Below are 19,668 nucleotides of genomic sequence, written 5' to 3' on the forward strand. Positions count from 1 at the left end.
GTGATCCGCACGCTTGCAGTTTATAAACACTGCAGATTATATTCAAATTAGAAGCTTAATTTAAAGTCCAAATTAAATAACCATATGGTAAAAAAAAAAAAACTGCTTTATCCAGTTATGTGGAGAGAAAAAACCACCCTCCTACTAACAACTTGCACTTAAACTCACTCTTCCTGCCATTTAAAAGCAGCAAACAAACAGACTCACGACAGATTCCCTTTTAATGAGCTTCTGTATTTGAGTGAGTCCCCAGCTGTAGGACATGCAGCATGCTGAGACCATGGCCTTGTTTAGAGCCAATCACTCAGACTGACACCTGTGCTAAGAACGCTTCAGGGACTGAGTCATAAGTCCAAGTCTGCATCAGACTGTGTTCTCTGCATTAGATTATTAGAGCCTGTTTAGGTAAGAGGTGGATTCAGGCACAGTGACTATATTTTCATATGGATATGACAGCATTCTGTATTGTTACTGACTGGAAGAGACAGGTGCACTCCTCCGAAACCTGCCTCTCTGTGCGCATATGTCCAGGAGTCTCCAAGTCCATATTATGAACAGTGCTTTGTTTTTTGCATGAGAATGTGATACATTTGTTTGGGTGGGTGCATCTCTATTTGTGCAAGCGAGTGTCACCTTGAGGACAGATCAAAGCAGGCCCAGGTCTTTGAGGAGCTTCCAGGCAGCGTCCTATTATATTCTCCGGCTTCAAGGGAGAAGGCGAGGGGTTGGGGGGGGTGAAAGAATGCACAGATGTACTTTCAAAATCACCCCTCTTTCAACTCCCACGCCCATAGAGGAGGAACTGAAAAATCCTGACACCTGAGCCTCCGATTTTAGATTAATGCCGCATCTTGATCTCTGGTTTTAGAATACCAAAGGCAGGATGAAGTCCTCCGCTTGATACCGGGATCAGAAATCAAACACATTCTTAATCCCGCTGTAGTCATTCGAATTCAGAGCTGTGTCGAGACAGCTAATGCCATTTATGGTTGAAATTGGACTGAGATTTTCTCTTGTGTGGAGATCATTTGTCTTAGAGCTTAACACAAGGGCCAATATGCATGGCAGTGAATTCAATCAGCATCACAGGGAAATCAATGCAGTTCACTTTTGGTAGGTGACAACTTAATCGGTCACTACTTAAACTGCCAATATGCCTTTCTAGCACTGTAGAATAGTTAACGCTTACATACACTCGATCTGTTGCACGGTTTATGTAAGATATTAACAATCCAACCACATAAACTCCTGCTTACAAATGTGTTTTGGGGCCCAGGTTCATCCAGGAGACGAGTGTTTTAACTGCTGTTATGACAAAGGAGGAGGGATTAGCAGCATCATTCCTGTGTGGCTTTGTATCATTCTCTTTAAGAAGTTTGAAACCTACTTTGACACAGTAGTTTGGGGTTTAAGGAGGTCTTGGTGAAGTAATTCAGTGTAGATTAACGTGGTTTTAAACACTCTTGAGTGACAAAGCTCTTGAACACTTCAGACATGTTAATAAGTCCCTACAGGCGACTGTAGCAAGAGGAGAGCCTGATAATGAGTAAAGACCGGGGGCAGATTTGATTTCACCCCCTGGTTCTCATTTCTTACCCGACATACTGCTGACTGAATTTTGCTGCGAGAGGATTAAGTGGACCCTTCTCTGTGCGAGCGAGAAGAGCTGATAAATAATTTACGCTTCGCTCGACAGCGACAGCGCAGGAGGGTCAAGGAGAAGGGCTGAAAGTGGGCTGAGCTTCCTCAATGTTTTTAAACAGGCAGTTTATCATAATGTCCCAGTGGGCTCACAACAGCGTTTCTTCACATCGGCTACAGCTCTTTGTCTGACCGTGTCTTAAGGGGGACTCGGCTGAAAGAACTGCTGAGGAATTCAAGTTGCTAAAGGTTACGGTGGAGAGACCGCTTGGGAAAATAGCGCAGATAGGAATTAGGAGATGTGATTAAGACTTTGCTGTGGTGTTTTGTGAGTTGGACTGCATCTTAGAGAAATTGTATCTGGGGAAATTCTACTAGGATGTTATTTTAAAATGTCGCATTTGCACTCGTGTTGTTGGCAAAGGAATAATGGAAGGATACTTGTAAATGCTGTTTTTATCTCGCTATAATGATTAACTGATGAATGTATTAATCATTGTACTTTTTGTATGACTCATTGTCATTTATTTACATAATGAATTATAATATTACTGCATGACCCCCAATCATGTTTTAATACATAAAATAATAATTGTAATAAGGATGGAGCAATATGTGAATGCATCAGGAAAGACATGAAATATATACTTATACATACATATTGTAGTGCAGGAGTATCATATTATAGTGCAGTGTATCATGCATATCCAAACATGTACACTATATACATTAGTACACATACACCCATCTACGTGTATCCACACACATTAATTTCATCCACATCCACCATGATTTCACCTTAAGTAGCAGCTGCTCAGCCCCCTTTCAAAAGAGTCAAAATTGCCTCACATTTATTTGCTCCACTATTTTTTTCCCCATTTCTCTATAGCCTACTTGAGCTTCCCCTTTGCCTCCAGTTTCCTCTTATTATTTCAGAGAAGCTATTCTCAGTGATGGAAGTAAATATTCATCCTTTTTATCTGTTATCTCAAGAGGAATTACACCTAATAAGACTAGTAAAAGACATGTTCAAATTTCATTATATTTTCCTCTTAACACCACTTCAATGTCATTTGAAGTGGTTGATTCACATGACTAAAATATATGTGTGAAGTTCACAAAGACATCTCCATACCTTGTGCAACACTTGGATGATGCAGATAAAATAAAATACAGCAGCTGTACCCTCCATACATATTCTTTCCATAAGTGTGAAGCTTTTTTTATGTGTGCCAGCACAAATGTCCTCCCATTGATTATTTTCTTCTTCTTTCTCCCATTTTTACTTTGCTGTTCTTTTTCTTTCTGAAGAACAGCCATTAATGTCATTGGGTTTTGGAAAGTTGTTTGCTGTGACCTGACATGAGCTCACAGAAATTATTGCAATTGGCATTTTTTTTTAACTCAGTTTTTACTTCAGTTTCAGCAACTTATACAATCATATTCACATTTCCACTCTCCACTGTATCTACATTCTTTATAAATAATTTAACACTGGAAAAAAAGAATTGGGGAAGTATAAATTGAAAAATGTATATATACTGTATATGATTCAGTGATTATGTAGAGGGATTCAAATCACTTCACTGTATTAGTATATATACCCTCTCTCCAAACCCTCTCAGTCCAAGTATGTGGGGGGTGGGGGTTAAGCCAATTGGCAATTACCATTATTTAGTATTTATTTTCCATGGTGCATTAAAATGGATCTTTTTCTCCTGGAGACAGAAAGATTTGCTCTGTGTAAGTACAGAGTTTTATCCTGTGTAGTGACGGCAGCTCTCATCACATTCCGGAGCTCTGTTGAACATCCTCAAACATACACGTACTCACAGACACCACACAAATTAGCAGAACTGTAGTACATTGTATGTTCTGTACATAAGTCGTTCTCTATGTTACACGTTCCACTCCTCCACTCAAATTAGATGAATTAACTCTTAATCTAGTTTAATATAACTCATCGAGGGTAATTGACTTACAGCTTGCTTTGTGATTTCCCTGTGGAGTTTTCCATTTTGTCCACACCACACTCAAAACACCAGCGCTTGTGAAAATTGCTGGAATTCACCCACAGCATTTTTGAAATGCTTTCAAAACATATTTATTTGGAAAATACTTATGCAAATGTGGTTTCCATGTGTAAAGCGCCTGTTTGTGCTGCAGCAGCAGCAGCAGCTCCGCTGGCAGCGACTGGCGGCCGACACCGCGGCCTGGAAAGTCAACAGGAGTCAGTATGTCCCAGTAGTCCCGGCCAAACCAGCACCAATCAGCAGAAACAGATGGGTGTTTGTTTAGCAGGACTGGGGACACTGGAAAGTACGGAGGAGCTTAAGCACAGAGAGCGTTTTTTTTTTTCTCCTCTCATATTTACTTAAAGAAGCCCTGACAAGAGTGCACCATTTTAGGAATTGTTTTTCCAGTATTTCATCTTTCTCTGCCCTCATTTTTCCTCATTCCTTCTTTCTTTCAGCCTTCAGTTTCACTCAACACCTCTCCTCAAGCCTTCTCCCACCACACACTCCCTTCAAGAATCCTCCCTTCGCTCATCCCCATCACTTAAACTCTTTAAACTCACACCTGAGTGACATATTTAATCACCACAGCATGCCACTGACAGTTTAATCCATGCCATCATTCACGCAGGCTCTGATAACATTTGCCAGAGCAAAAGCCTTAAGGCTGCCATTTGTGTAATGACCCCTTGAGCGCCGCACGAGTTCAATTTATAATTTAGTCACAAGGGCCCGGTGGTTTGACATTCCACAGCCCACAGTGAGGAGCGAATCAGGGCAAATCATTCATTCCAGGAGAGACTGACTGTAGGCAGCCGTCTCATGAGTGTCCCATGATTCTCATCTAGCTGCACTCCTCCTACACACACAGACTGTGATACATGTGAATTTGAAAGGGAGCACTCGCTGTTTTGTCTCAGACATCAGTGGAAGTGATGGACACCCAGAGTCATTGCAGAGCTTCATTTGCTTGTTTATCAGAATCCGCTTCAATGTTGATGCTGAATACAAATAAAGGATGATATTTTTAAAGGATGATCATGACAGCTTAGGTCTTATTTGCATAATTTTGGCCGTTGTTTCTGTTGGTTGCTTTGGCGTTGTACTTGGCAAAGTAATTACTGAGATTTAGGAGCATGGCGACATCAATACAGCAAGACAGACGAGGGGCTAGAAGATCAGACAGGCTGTAAACAAGACAGTTATTCTAAAGATTTTTTTTGTTTGTTTTTTTTTTGGCAGCTTGTCTTTTTAATAGTTGACAGTAGAGACAGACAGAAAACAAGGAGGGTGACAGGGATGAAATGGTGATGGGAGTCACATGCAACAAAGGGTCCCAGCTGGCATCCAAGTGAGGGACGTTGTGTCCTTGACCACCAGGCCACAGAAGGGACACGACACAGGCACAGCAGTTCAGCCGGAATATCTAAACCACTTTTTTTTTAAGATGAACCTGAAGGTGAAATGTCTGAGATGTCTGTGATGAAAGCTTGGTATTACTTTCTACCCGACGTGTTCGACCCGCATGGGGCGCATACATGAGACAGCTGCCACCCTGCTTCTCAATAATGAATTAAGAACAAATTCATTTCCACTCCTGGTTGTGTCGGTCTGAATGGGGTATAAACCTGCCATTTGTCCAATCATCTGACTTCATGATTGTTGCCCCATCTTCCTTTTTTTAAGATGAGCACGTGCCTCCTCAGTTACTTTGATGAGCACAATGTTCGTAATAACTGATAGAAATGATGGCAAAAAGTATGAAATATGTTTGTCATGAAATGCCAAAACAATGTAAGGTTGAACAAAATCCTCTGGTGGAGGACGACAACCACCCGAAGTCTTCTGATAGTTTACCTCTATCCCTTTGCGCCTAGGTCTCCTCCCAGGCCCAGTCCAGGCAGCCTTCACTACTCCGACGAAGACGTCAGTACAAAGTACAACGACCTGATCCCTGCAGAGAGCAGCAGCCTGACTGAAAAACCCTCGGAAATCTCAGACTCACAGGTGCAGTAGCAACACTTGTTTGTTTGTTTTTTTTTTGTTTTTTTTTGGGGGGGGGGGTTGCACTCTGTCTTGTATGGTCTCTGTATGTTAAATGTCCACTACCTGTCTGCATAAAGTGTGTATTTGTTATGTGTTTGTACTTGTCTGTGTGCACATAGTCATCTCTGCTTTGCATCGTCAGCTGTTACAGCGTTGTTGTGTCAGTTCATACTGTCCACATGGTGTCCTCTCTCTGTCATTCACCTGGATGCATTTGACCTGCAGAGGTGTAGCTACAGTGCTACACATGGAGAGATGAGAGATTAATGACTCTGCTCGCTGGTGGCAAAGCAGTTTTTAGACCGGTCAGTGACCTGTGGAGAATGTTGTCTGCAAACCTCCACCTGAGATCCAGGCCACTGCACTCAGCCACAACATTTTTTACGTTAGATAGAAGGCAAAATTTGTTTCAGAGCTAGCTATGTACTAGAGGTTGCTTCCTATCCAACTTTTCCTATAGAATTTTCAGTAGGTAAGGTCAGAGTCACAAAAAAAAATCATCCAGGATACCATATTGGCTTCTTCTGTGGTGGAGACAAGCCTCATTAGCGTTAAAATCATAGTTTTCAATCTTGTGTGAATTTTTCGAGTCTTCTGAGCAGACACTGTCAGGACTGATAGATGACTAACAGCTATTGCTAGAATGCCTGACTTTGTGGCGTTTGCTATGCGCTGAGCCAAACTACTTTTGCCCACTGAGTGAGTGTAATTGATAAATTGTGCCTTTCCCCTCTGCCTCTCTGTATCTCTCCATTGATCCGTCTGCGTGCCGCCCACCCTCATGTCTCTGATTTTCTGAGTTTGGTCTTTTTTTCAGTATGGATTTTTCCTTTATTCCCTGTTGTGCTTTGATCGACATTGTTTCTTCCCCTCTGTGCATATATGTTGTTTCTGTTTTTTGTTTATGTCACCTCCCGCCACCAGTTCTCTGGTGGTTTACGGCAAACCATCTTGCGGTCCTAGTCAGATGAAAGCATCAGGGCGGGAAGTGGTCATGAATTCCCTTTCTTTCAGTCTTCCTTCAGTGTTTTCTTTCATCCAGGACTTCTTCACTCGAGGCATTTCCCAAATTATCTTGGAACATCTCTCAGCTACATACGTCTCCAGTGTGAACTCCGCAGCCAGAAATCTCTCCCCACCTGACCTTGTCGAGACCTAAGTCCCATTTCCAGATCAAATGAAAATCTCCCTACAATGAATCGCTACAGACAGGACCTTTCGCAGCATGATGAGATCCCCTCAAATGAAGCATTTCGATATTTCATCACCTGTCCGACATATCTACCGTTCGCACTTGTGTATTGTCAAACATGGCCCTAATGTAGTAAACCGGCGACGCCTGCCTGCCTGCCTGCTGCCGCGCTGCACATTCAAGGTGCTGACGTTAGCTTTGATGGGATAAAACACACAGAGGCCTGACTGTTACGCCACGGCTCCACTGCCATACACCCTTGACAGGCCACCATATCAGCACCCAATGGCGCTTTGGAAAAATCCAGGAATGCTCTTTGAAGTTTTATTGAGCGGATAACTCGGAGCTATCAGTGTGCCATTGTGCTGTCTGTCCTCATTAATCCCCGGGGCCTCCACCAGCAGGTATAAGTTGACTATTGTACTCCTCCTCAAGAGGGGATTTGCAGGAAGCTAACATTGACTTGGCAAGGCAACAAGGCCAACATTACTGCTCTGCTGCCCTGCAGGTAGACGCCTATTGACTTTTATCCCCTTCAGTCTGCAGCGTTTTCTCATTTTCTAAGGTTTGTCTCTGTTGCAGCAGCTTTGTGTTTCATTTAAAGCAGAAACCAGCCGAAGACTGATGATCTCATCTCTGAGTCAGAGATGGATTGTAGATTATGCTCTCTCTCTGCAGAGTGGCATTCCGTTGGAGAGAAACGAAAATGTCTGCTTTCTCTCACATGCTTTCTTTTTCTCCACCCTCTCTCTCTCTCTCTCTCTCTCTCTCTCTCTCTCGCTCTCTCGCTCTCTCTCTCTCTTCTCTTTGGGGCTACTGTACTGTAGCTTTTTTGGCCGCAGCTCAACTGAGAATACTGTCTGTAATGTTTGGATTGTCTCTAGTGACAACGCACCGCTTTGTTTTGACTGGCCCTGTCTGACGTGTGATGTCATAACCCATAATAAATTAAAATTATGAGCCCAGATAAATTAGATTTAATTTTTAAAAAATTTTATGGCATGTATACAAAAGAGAGGGTGGTGGAGGGACAGCGAGATGGCAAGCAAAAGGAGGGATGATGTAGAAGAGAACTAACCTCTAGTCCCTTAAACTACATACTTATGACATGTTAAAGGAATAAATGCACATGCTTCCATTACTCTCATTAAAGTGAATCCACCAGTCTTGGACAGAGCTAATGCCAAACAAAATCACAAATCCCTTTGATTATAATTGTTCTGATGAATCAACAGACATTATAGAAGGGATTGGAGCTGCTAAGGAGGACTATATCCTTGCCTTGACGCAGCAGGCGGTTCAGTATGCAGCCAAAAAACATATCTTCCAATTCCTGTTTATCCTCCACTCTTTTTCTTCTGCACAGAAATAGCTTAAAAAATATGTACTGGGGATGTCTCTGGACTTTAATCCCCCTCGAGCCCCACATATACTGTTATTGTCTTTGTCTCAGGGGACCCCTGCTGTGTTCACTTCATCAATGAGAGTGACATAGACAGCCCCCTCTTCTCTCCCCCTCCTCTTTGAAATAATCCATAACTAGAGGACAAAGGACTGACCCACTCTGTGGTATTGGGGTATGCATCAATGTTTAGGGAGGGGAGGGGAGGGGGGATGGGATCCCTGCTCACCAGGAGAATGTTGTTTCAATCTTGTGCCGTTATATGAACGTCAGGAAAGTAAAGTTATTTACAAAGCATTTTAATAATCAATCCATTCTAAGGTGTGTAATGGAACAAATTTAGCCGTAATTGCAAGTAAAAACAACACACAATCCAAGATGATGGCATATGTTGAGGTCAAAGGTCAAAGTTCTTTGAGATAGAGTGGCTGAACAGCTGCCTTATTTTCTGATAATGACCAATTCATATCCAATAAATCGTACCTTGGCCCGTATTTGTTACACCTCCATTGTCATGTTTTTCTCCTTGTTTTCTGTCTCCTACATTGTTCCTCTCCCTACATTGTTAGTGACTGTAAACATGAACACAGGGCAACTTTATTATGCTGTTGATAAAATAAACTACTGTCAAGAGGTTTCACCAGTTAATTAGATCTGTTTCTCTGCCTAATTTAACATCATAATGATGAAAAAATGTTTAATAATTGACACTGGCAGGCTGGCATATGTCTGTCTTATCCATGCATAAACACGACGGTTGGTTCCCTTGAGGCTGAAGTGCAACACTGCATCTCGTGCCCAAAGCCTGTTTCTTTCACAGAATCCAACGCTAGTAATTATCTTGTAATGAGCTGAAGTTAAGGCGCTGTTTCACCTGCGACGCTGGCCCACAGGCAAATCTTCAAGCTTCTCAGCTGAAGCTGGATCCTTGAGTTATTTCTGTGAAAGACTGGCTGGTGAATCGAAAGCAATAAAAAAAAAAAAAAAAAAAAAGAGGACACATTAGAGAGGTGTTTGCTTGTACATTGAACATTTTAAGAGTCAGAACATCTGTTGCGCACACTTCACAGCCAAGCTCCAAGAGACAGGAGTAGGACGCAATTCACCATGTCAACACTTGGTCTGCACTCACTCTTTCCCCACCGCCACTACCACACACAGTCACACGCTCTCACACACACACACAACCAGAATGGCGTTTCATCCCTCAATGCAGTGTTAATTCTTTGAGAGTGAGGTAATACCACTTGAAGTGGCTCAGTATGTCTTGTCGGTCCACTGTTAATGGATCTTGTTATGGCGTTGTTGTGTTGCTAAACACACTGGCATGATTGGAATGCTTTTTCAACACTGGTTGGCCTCAAGTGTTTACAACAATATTACAAATGGACACAAACACACGCAACCACTGATGCATCTCACACCCCGAGTCTTTATTGAGAGGAACCACCATATAAAAGAAAGTTTAAAAAAAAAAAAAAAAAAGGATATATGATCATTGTGATTGATTTCACAAAACATTGCTTTGCGCATGGTCTGCCTTTGATTAATTTGGGGAAAAGAAGGGGGGAAGGGAGTCCCTTTGTTTAGAATCAAAGAGGAAAAAGCGGGGCCATTTTTCCTCTAATTCAACCCAAGCATTTAGTGTTTGGACATTTATAAACTCTGCTGACATGCAACAAAAGAAAAAGCTTTTATATAGGGGGTTTGGCATAGGAGAGGAGTTGAGGCAGAGGGAAATCTGACTCTACCGCCATATGTGTCACATATGTGCCATGCAATATCCAGCAAAGGATCTGTGCTCTGGACCGCATTCTTCTACGAGTGCGTGCCAGCAGCCATGTTTCTTGTATGAGAAGATGGAACATGATAATATGACGGGTGAGAGAGCAAAGAAGCTTTTATACAGTCATACTTTTTTTATACACCTAAGTTGCCTCTTTGGGAAATTACCCTGTGACAATTTTTGGCAAAGTCGAGTGTGCATTAGTTCATTGTATCCTGGTGATTAATCGCAGGGCTAGCTGGCCAATTGGCAGCTTGCTTTTATTGCAATTAGTTGACCATGAGCAATACGCTCCACAGCAGTCAATGATCACGTTGATTTTTAGTCAGACACATGGAATGTTACTTGACGTGAGACGAGCCTGCTGCAAGGTGGAGGGTCAGTGACAAGAATGTGCTGAGGATCGTGATCATTTCTCTACAGATGGCTTGGGTGGAGTTCAAACTCACTTGAAACATGAAGAAAAAAAAAATTCTCAGTGAACTCTTAAATCAATTCTGTTTCCTGTTCACAATCTGTTTATTTTGTTCATCTTTTTATCAGCTTTTCACACCATTCACACAGAAAAGGATCTATACATATATATGTATACATATTTATGGTATTGCCATCATCATGACTGGGCCATTTGAATCATTCTGTTATGGTGATGTACTGTAAAACCCATTGTTCTGTTCACCCATAGGAGGCGCTGGTGTTTTCATATGGGACAGGTGGTCTACATACACTTCCACTGCATTTGGTGAGGTTCCTGTGGCTGCCTGCTTTTGAATGTTTTTTTTTTTAGCCTGATAGGTGACTGGTTCCTATTGCAACTCCCCATCCAATCCTCTCCCTGAGATTCCCATTATGGGTTTTATGTGGTCCACTGTTCTATATACACCAACACCAAACCCCGTCTTGCTGGCGTGGTGTGGATACAAAGATCTTACAAAAATCCTGTAGATAAATTGACCTTTTGCCTTTGTCCGTTTTTCAGTGCACGCTTCAGTAACAAGTCATCCGTCAGTAATCATGCTTTGACCATCTTTGACCATCTTTGACGTCCATGTGTACTCGTGCTGTGTAGTAAATGTGCGTGTGTGTGTGTGTGTGCATGTGTGTTCGTTGTTTAGACAGGGATGATTGTGAATTGATGACTCTGCTCAGAATAATTCAATAACTTCATGTTCATTTACATTTATAGCCTCAGCATCTCTAACTGCTCCCCATGGAAACACTGCACAATCTTCCCACTCTAACAGCATCACTCAGTGTTTCCTCTTCTGCTGTCTCTCACAGGGAAGCGACAGCGAGTACGAGGTGGACCCCAACCGACAGAAGACCCACTCCTTCGTCAACCACTACATAAGCGACCCCACCTACTACAACTCTTGGCGCCGCCAGCAGAAAGGCATATCCCGGGCACAGGCCTACAGCTACACCGAGTCTGAGTCGGGCGACCCTGATCACTGCGCCCCGCCGCCGCTGCCTCCTCTACCTCCACTGCCACCCCAACTCAGTTCGCCAAGCCCCCAGCCGCAGCAGGCCCAAGGCCAGCCTCAGGGCCAGGGCAGCCTGTTTAGGCCCAAAGGTAGCCGGACTCCCACCCCCTCCCAGCAGAGCTCCAACCCCCCTAGCCAGCACAGCACCCTCTACAGGCCCCCCAGCAGTCTAGCCCCAGGCTCGCGGGCCCCCATTGCTGGCTTCTCCTCCTTTGTGTGAAAAATGCTGAAAGGGACATAGAAAGTTCTGGAAATATCTACCCACCCAACCTGCGTTGAAGGAGAACATAGCATTGCATAACGCGCAGTCAACCCAATCAAGTCATTTACGCCTTTTTCTTTTCATTACTTTTTTTTATCTCACATTATTTCTCTTATGCAGCCTGGATACATGCGGAACAACACTATGAGACTTTTTGGAGCACTTTTTTTTGTGTAATGTGTGCAAGTGTGCCAGTGTAGACTTTTGATTTCTCACCGGTTGATAAAATACTCTGCTCTGCAACATCTATTCACTTTTTTTTATTTTGCTATTTGAACTATTTGCATGACTTTTTTCTTACATTTATTTCCTCCTTTTTTTTTTGTTACTGTTTATGGAACACAAGTCGAATGGTAATCTCTTTGATTCTGTACAAAGTCACAAGAATCTTTGGAAAAACACACATATAAATATACATATATATAGTAGATGTACCTAGACGACAAAATCATGCCAGTGCAGACTCGTGCATTGACGGAGACTGATGTAACAATATGATGGAGCCATATTGTGGAAGTGAAAGGACAAGTGTTTGTTTGGATGGCCTGGATGTAAAAACAAAAACAAGGACGAGATAAAAAAAAAAAAAAAAAAAAAAAAGACAGACGTGGATGTGGAATTCATGCCAAATCAAACAAATTTTTAATGTGTGGGCTGGGAGAGTTTGAAGCAGAAATTTGGAGAAACAATCATTGTGTTTTCATGGAAACGGCTCTCTGGCCTTTAGCACGCAAACACATAAGAGAAGTCGGACAACATTTGGCCCACGGCGAGTCAAATGTCAGTGACTGTGCTGTGCCTGAAGGATCCTGCGGATATATGAGTGTATATCTGTTAAAGTGAAAGTGTTTAAAGTCCTTTTTTGTGAGTGTGTTACAGTGAATCAAAGATGCCTTGATAGAGAAACACTTATTTATGATATCTGGCACCAGTTGTGACTGAACTGCTGACGGTGCTGCTGTTTGACCGTGGCATCATAACGGCTGGCCCTCGCGCTACGAGAGCCATCTTTTAAACCTGACAGATATGGGCGGTGAATTCATTTGCATACACGACCCATATGTTTTTTTCATCCTTTTGCTGGCTCACATATACACTCATCAGTCTCATTCTGCACGTCTACTGAAAAATGCTTTGAAAACCAAGAGTGTCAAAAACTTTTCTGAAGTACAGTGTGGGATTGTCACAGCTGCCGGTCCCGCTCACATGTTAACAGTGTGATTCTGACAAGAAACAAAGAGGATTTTTCTCTGTTTCCTCCCCTGCTGGTATAACTCCTGTCTATCACTGACCACTATCACGGGGAAGCGCTGAGCCCGCGCTAAGAGATGATGTCATTGAATTGCCTCACCTCTTTCCCTTTTATGTAATCAACCGCTCTGTACTATTCAGGTGTGACTGTAGTGTCCCAAATGCTAATGCGTGTGTGTGTATGTGCGCGCGTGTGTATGTGTGTGCACGCGCGCGTGTGTATGGTAACACTTCTTGTGCGTAAGCTTTATAGATCCTTCACTGTGTGTCTGGTTATAAAGAGACTGACCTGCAGCAACTGTAAACCTGCCTGGAGTAACGCCACAGAGGGTCGGCACCGTGCAGCCGCCTGCCGGGCACACTCATAACGCTATAGTGAAGACTCAGTGGTGTGTTCCTAGTTTCCATAGTTCAAAAGAAAAAAAAAGTTTAAAAAAATCATCTACTTATTTTTTTTTTTCTCTGTGGGGTGATTTCATTGTACGCAACAAAAGCTTATCATGCAGAATCTGAATGAATATATGATCACAGTACATTTCTGAAATAAATTATTTTTCAATGTTAGCTTTTCTGGTGCTCAATTGCGAACTGGAGATGGAAGGAGGGGAAGACAAGGATGGGATGGAGACATTCAAATCATATAACTATTGTCACATAGACTAAAGCTTCATTCAAACTAAGGCTGAACAATTAATTGATATATTATCGAAATCTCAGGAGCTGCAATTATTTTGATAAAGGTAAAATGTGTGATGACATACCTTTTTATAAATGTAATAGAAAAGCATTGTGGTGCTACAAAGATACCACGGACTACAAATCATATTCTACTTATGTAAGGGAACATGCTTTTTGTGTATAAGTCCCAGCAAAAATTACATCTTTTTGGTTTTTTTTGGGGGGAAAATGAAAATGCAGAAATGATCATTGACACTAAAATTGTGCCATATAACGCAGTTGCAATATCTGTCAAAATAATCGCAATATGATTCAGGTCTCAAAATGTTGTGTCCTCATTCATTTCAGTGCTGCTACAAAAGGATCCTGACAACTTTAGCCACAGCCCAGTGCTGCAAGGCCTCCACCACACAACATAGTCTTCTCATTTTCAGTAACACATACCTAGCAACGCCCCTTTCCACTGCAGACCTGCTGACTGCAATCACCACTCTTCTGTCACAGCGAATGAAAAAACATAAACATGGTGATTGCACAGCAGTCGTCTCCTATTCAGTAATGAATGTAACTCTTAGTTATATAAGTACGTATGTATCCACCCCCTGCCATCGGTCCACATCACAGAGTAAATGAAAGAATGCAAACACAATTACCATAGGGGATATAATCAAACCATGATTTGGCCTGATCACGAACAATACATTCTAACCAAATCAAACAAAATCTGATTTCATCTTCTCGTCGGTACCTGCAGCAGCACGTCCACACAAACACCACCCCCTGCGTTCTTTTGACAGTGCAATTTTAAGTCTGAACATGGCTTTATTTAGTGTTTTCATGAAAACAAGTGAACGTGTTAAACACCCACGGTGCATAACATCAACTCTGACCACAATCAAATGGGAACCAAAACAGTTTACCTGCCAAAAAAATGCAAGACTGCACAATATCAGCAAAGTTGTGTGTGTAAATGTTTTGTGTATGCACATATAGGATGGATCTGTCAGTGCCTAATTAGTTGATGAAATTCCACCTAACGTTAGTGTTTGCTCAGGGCAGCAATAAATTGGATCAGTCCAGATGGTGTGAAATCCTGTTGTCTAGGTTTCAAATGTTCCCTCCTGACTTCTTCATCTTCCTCTTTGCTCCCAGAAAACCACAATTCATCAGCTCATCAGTCATTCTTCAGTTAGCTAAACTGCCGTAGTTGGCGCTTTAAGCCCCTCAGACTGCACATTAAGTGATATCCATATGTATTTGGGGGCGTAATAAATGTGTTGAACAGAAACTTAGCAGAAGTAAGAGACACATACTTGCACGACAGAAGCACATGTACAGTTTCAGATGGTGTTAGATGCTAATTGGATCACAGTCAACTCGATCCAGGGCTAACCTACTAAACACATAGGCATGAGAAGAGAGGAGATTAGACGGGATAGGACAGAACAGGGAATTGGAGCGAGCGTGTCCAGAGCGGCTAATCCCTTTTTTGAAAACACATGGGAAATTTCCCTTTGACAGAGGAATCACAGACAGGAGGTATTTCGAGCTGAAATGTTAATTTCCCTATGTCTTTCTTTCTCTCTCTCCCTCATGACATGAGCGACAGAGAAAAGAACGAGCTGGTGGTCCTGTTAAAAAGGGAGACCAAGGTACTAAATAGCCCTGAGCTTTGAGAACCCACAGTTGAAATATTAAAGGATTCAGACAGAAGGTGTAGTTCAAAGGAGATTGAAACCCTGAATTTAATTGCCTCATTTGTGAGCTTCTCTGAGGGTGGTTGGGGGATTTGAAGAGGATATGCTGGCAGTTGGAGAAAGGATACTAATTTGAGAAAAGGGATGTTCCCTCAGTGCCGCTCATGAACGCCTTTCTAATGTACTGTTTGGTGGATGCTTAAATTGGTTGCTGACTTGATGTGCATTATGGGAGAGAGCACAAAAATGACCATAGACATTTTGGTAAGTTAATTTGCCCAAGCCAACCTCACTGTCGCCCTTCCTGCAGTGTGGATGGACACCAGTTTCCACAGTGTGTGGTTCAAGAAAGATTCACTTAGGGATGCATGGCAGATGAAAATTGTGACATAAATCGCTGAAATTGTTGGATGAAATCATATTTGGTCTCAGTTATTTTTATCACTGTGTTGGTTTGTCCACTTGACAAGTTTCCACCAGAAGAAAAAGAGTCCCACATGTCCTAATTTCTTACTGTAGCCTTTCCAGGCTGCATGCATTATATAACATATAACACAAAGCCACACGAGGAAGCCATAATTGAATGAGGGGGCCCACTTCAGGGTAATGCACCATCAAAGATTTTTATTTCTGCACGGACTCACTGAAGTTCTGAAGGATCCAAACAGAGCTGCCCGTTAAACTCTGCACCTCTAATTGGTCCATTGTGCGATAATATGAGACCTGATGATATTTACAGGTGGGTGAAAGAGACTTTAACAGACAGGTGGGCGTCAGTGGCGGGACAAGAGTAAAGTTCACACCTGAGGACCAGATGACTGTGGCAAGCACACAGGCACAAGCTCATTTCTACATTTCCTGAATGTGTTACACATCAAAGGTTATACATTTGCTTTATGTGTGAAATTAAAGGCCATTTTTCATGTCATCTGGAAATCATCATCATCATCAAAAATAATTTGAGTAAAGGGCATAACGTCCACCCTAATTTCCTTCATAGATATTATGAGTTAGTAATGAAATCCGTGTGTCTAGACCTTTAATTATAGTAATTGGCTACGTTGCAGTACATTTGGCCTAATGCTACAAATGAACATCCTGCTGAATGTTATGGACTCTGCTCATTTTCAGAGGAAACATTTCTGATATTAAAGAGGTATTTTTGAAATAGGCCTCAACCAGAATGTACTATGACATGTACTGCATGTTCACACTTTATGCTATTACGCCTCCGCGCCGGCAACAGCTTTGGCAGGAGGTATTATGTTTTCAGGTTGTCTGTCTGTGGTCCACAATATCTCAGCAGAACCTTGAGGGATTTTTTTTTTTTTGTACAAATTTTGAACAAATGTTCACTTGGACTCAAGGCTGAATTGATAAGATTTAGATTCAGGCAGTTCAAAGGTCAAGGTCACTGTGCCCTCACATCTGTCCCATCCTTGTGAATGTGATACATTTGGAATGCTTGGAGAGAGTTTCATTAGATCTGGCACAAAAATCTCAAGGATGAACTGATTAGATTTTTGGTGGTCAAAGTTTCAAGGTCACTGTAATGGAACGGTAAATGGATTGCACTTATATAGCTTCACACTACAAGCCACATTCATACACAATAAATAAATGTCTTATTTCTTATTTCATTGCCATTAGTTGTGTAGTGGTTGCTTGGGAGCAGTGGTGGAAAGTAACAAGTACACTTTCTACCCTGCACTAATTTGATAGTTTTAGTTACTAGTCACTTTTAAGATGAAAAGTTTGCACAATGGTTTCCAGCCTTTTTGGCCTCTGACATTTTACTAAAAGCACTGATTCTGTGAGGGTCACATTTTGTTGTTAACAGCTCCACCAAATAGTGATTTTCCCCTCTAAACTTCTTACTTGGTTTCATTTCAATAAACATTCAAATAATCCAGTAACTCATCAAAATTCAACAGTTAGAGAAAAAGTAAAAAACAAATGAAAACAGATTTGTGAATTTGTTTTTTCTTCTTTCTTCTCCCATTAATCTCATAACCCCTCATATGTATCTGGTATCCCTGTATATACAACTGTATATAAAGTAGCTCAAACTAGCTCCACCTACAACACTGATGCCTCAGAATTAATCATCCAATGATGTTATATACGATAATATATTAGTCACTTTTACTTAAAGACTTCAACTACATTTTGCTGCTAATACTTTGTACTTTTACTTAAATAGGATTTCTCATGCAGGGCTTTAACTTGAGTATTTTCACACTGCTGTATTGCTACTTTTACATAAGTAAAGGATCTGAATACTTCTTTCATCACAGTTTGCTGTGGAGCCTCACCAAGTTCAACTTCTGCCTATTGTTATGTGTTGTGGATAAACAGGACACTGTCCCTTTAAACCGCAGCAGGAGGTGGTGCTCTCTCTGGCACATGAGGGGAGAGGAGGTGGGGTGGGGGGGTTGGATGGAAGGGGAGGGAGGCTTTGTGCGCCACACTGAAGCGAACTAAACGGACGCCGGAGCACCGACACGGGGGCAGTGTCGCTGCAAAAACTCTTCTGATTCTCCTGCTGAGCAAACGAAACTTCACTTTCAGTGACACACACGCTTCACCTCGAGTTCTCGTGTGTTCAGCGAAAGTTACGTGGAATATAACCTGAAAACTGAAACTTCCCCCCTCGCGTGGACCCCGCAGAGAAAGGTAACATTTCTTCATGTGTGACTGTCGTTTTACACTTTAGCTGCAATGTTCTGTTGTTTAACCCTTATTTAAGACAAGTTGTGCTTTTAGTACTGACACGGCTGTGTGTTTAATGTAGTTTCCAGACTCCTCTGTGGGGTCAGGGGACGTGTAGGTTGAAGTTAAGCCCACGGTGTGAAATCTGCATCTCATTTGAATGTCAAACCTGCTTGTGGACAATCAGCGCCAGGCAGTCTCATCGAGCTCTTGGCTGTCCCATATGGAGCGACAACAATGAGCCCTCTGGCGTCCTCTGTGTCCTCCAATCCTGCCTGCTGGAGACTAGAGAGTAATGGGGCAAACCATAACATTATGAAAGGCACCGCTTTAGTTTAAAGGAAATATCCTCTTGTGTCATAATTGCTTCTTTGTCTCCAGATACTCTGGGAATCTTGGCTTGTTGTGTATGGATCTACATCTTTATAGTCTGTGTCACTGGATAAACTTTTGCTATCTGGTCCTGGATCAGAACCATGAACTCAAAGTTTTTCAGTTTGTATGTCAGGGGGATCTCTAAGTATGGAAGTGCTAGATCACTGACCTGATTAGATTTTGGCACAGAGGACCCAATCCTACTTTGTATAATTCATTATAAAATTACATAATCATCTGTTTTCAAGCGAAGGCCAAAGCCTCAGATGAAAGGAGTCATTAACTGGGTTAAATAACAGAGAAAGTAAACTATTCCACATTTTTGGTTCCCCATTAGGAGCCCCCAAGGGTTCGCAGACCTCTTGGACTTGCATATTACAAATCACTAATAACTCAACTTATTCACTTTGTGGATGCTCACTGGTGGGAACTATGCTGCAGAGTCTGAAATAAGCGTCCCAAATAACTATTTTCAGCTGCAGGAGGAGAGGATATGGCTTAATCAGAGCAGATGGACTTTTCTCTGCAGTGGGAACACAAAACACAGTGAAATCTCTGAGAGCTGAACACACAACATGGCTTCTTTCCCCTCATCCCTCACTCCCAGATTCGTCCAGCTTCCCGCTTCATTAGTGAGTCGTTCCTGTTTGTGTTTACAGACCTGGCACTTGCCTCTCATGGTCATCATGCCTGATGAACTGGGTAATTTACTCCAGAATTGCCACTGTGGCCGTATACCTGCCCAGCCTCATTCATCATGCAGTAATTGAAGGCCGTATAGTGTGTGCCTGACTTTTAACTACACTGACCGTAAAGTGTGCAGGTCCGTTTTATAACATTTGGTTTCATTATTTCTCGCTTATCATGAGTAATCAAAGCGTTGTTCTTGTTAAATCACCAGTCTGGACAAAAGTGGGATGGCATGTTGACTAATGGGCTTGGCTTTGGTGTTGTCTTTGTACGACTGTTGCCCTCTGACCTCCTCCTACACACACACAAACATACAACCACACCCTAACAACAGCCCTAAGGTCAGTCAGTATTTGTCATTATGCCTGATGAATCATTTACCCAGGGCTGTGTAAGTAACCCTGTGATAAAGAGAAATGAGGTAGTTGGGGGGGGGG

The 19,668-nt window shown here is 42.2% G+C and overlaps 2 protein-coding genes across 3 annotated transcripts in view; both read left to right on the forward strand.

The window, feature by feature from the left end:
* sdk2b (sidekick cell adhesion molecule 2b) overlaps positions 1-13,643 on the forward strand; it is a 266,455-nt gene extending 252,812 nt beyond the window's left edge. For both annotated transcript variants that reach the window (XM_087169889.1, XM_087169890.1), the window contains exons 44-46: positions 5,534-5,663; positions 10,768-10,824; positions 11,364-13,643. In XM_087169889.1, the coding sequence (XP_087026015.1) occupies positions 5,534-5,663; positions 10,768-10,824; positions 11,364-11,786 (610 nt within the window). In that variant the 3' untranslated portion in view covers positions 11,787-13,643. The remainder of the gene's footprint in view (positions 1-5,533; positions 5,664-10,767; positions 10,825-11,363) is intronic.
* Positions 13,644-17,911: 4,268 nt separating this feature from the next.
* cdc42ep4b (CDC42 effector protein (Rho GTPase binding) 4b) overlaps positions 17,912-19,668 on the forward strand; it is a 20,579-nt gene continuing 18,822 nt past the window's right edge. The window contains exon 1 of the mRNA XM_023431319.2: positions 17,912-18,130. The gene's annotated coding sequence lies outside the window, so the exon portion shown is untranslated. The remainder of the gene's footprint in view (positions 18,131-19,668) is intronic.

Source organism: Seriola lalandi, unplaced genomic scaffold, assembly GCF_002814215.2.
Source record: "Seriola lalandi dorsalis isolate HSWRI2012SDOR001 ecotype SW California unplaced genomic scaffold, Sedor1 jcf7180002054920, whole genome shotgun sequence".
Lineage (NCBI taxonomy): Eukaryota > Metazoa > Chordata > Actinopteri > Carangiformes > Carangidae > Seriola > Seriola lalandi.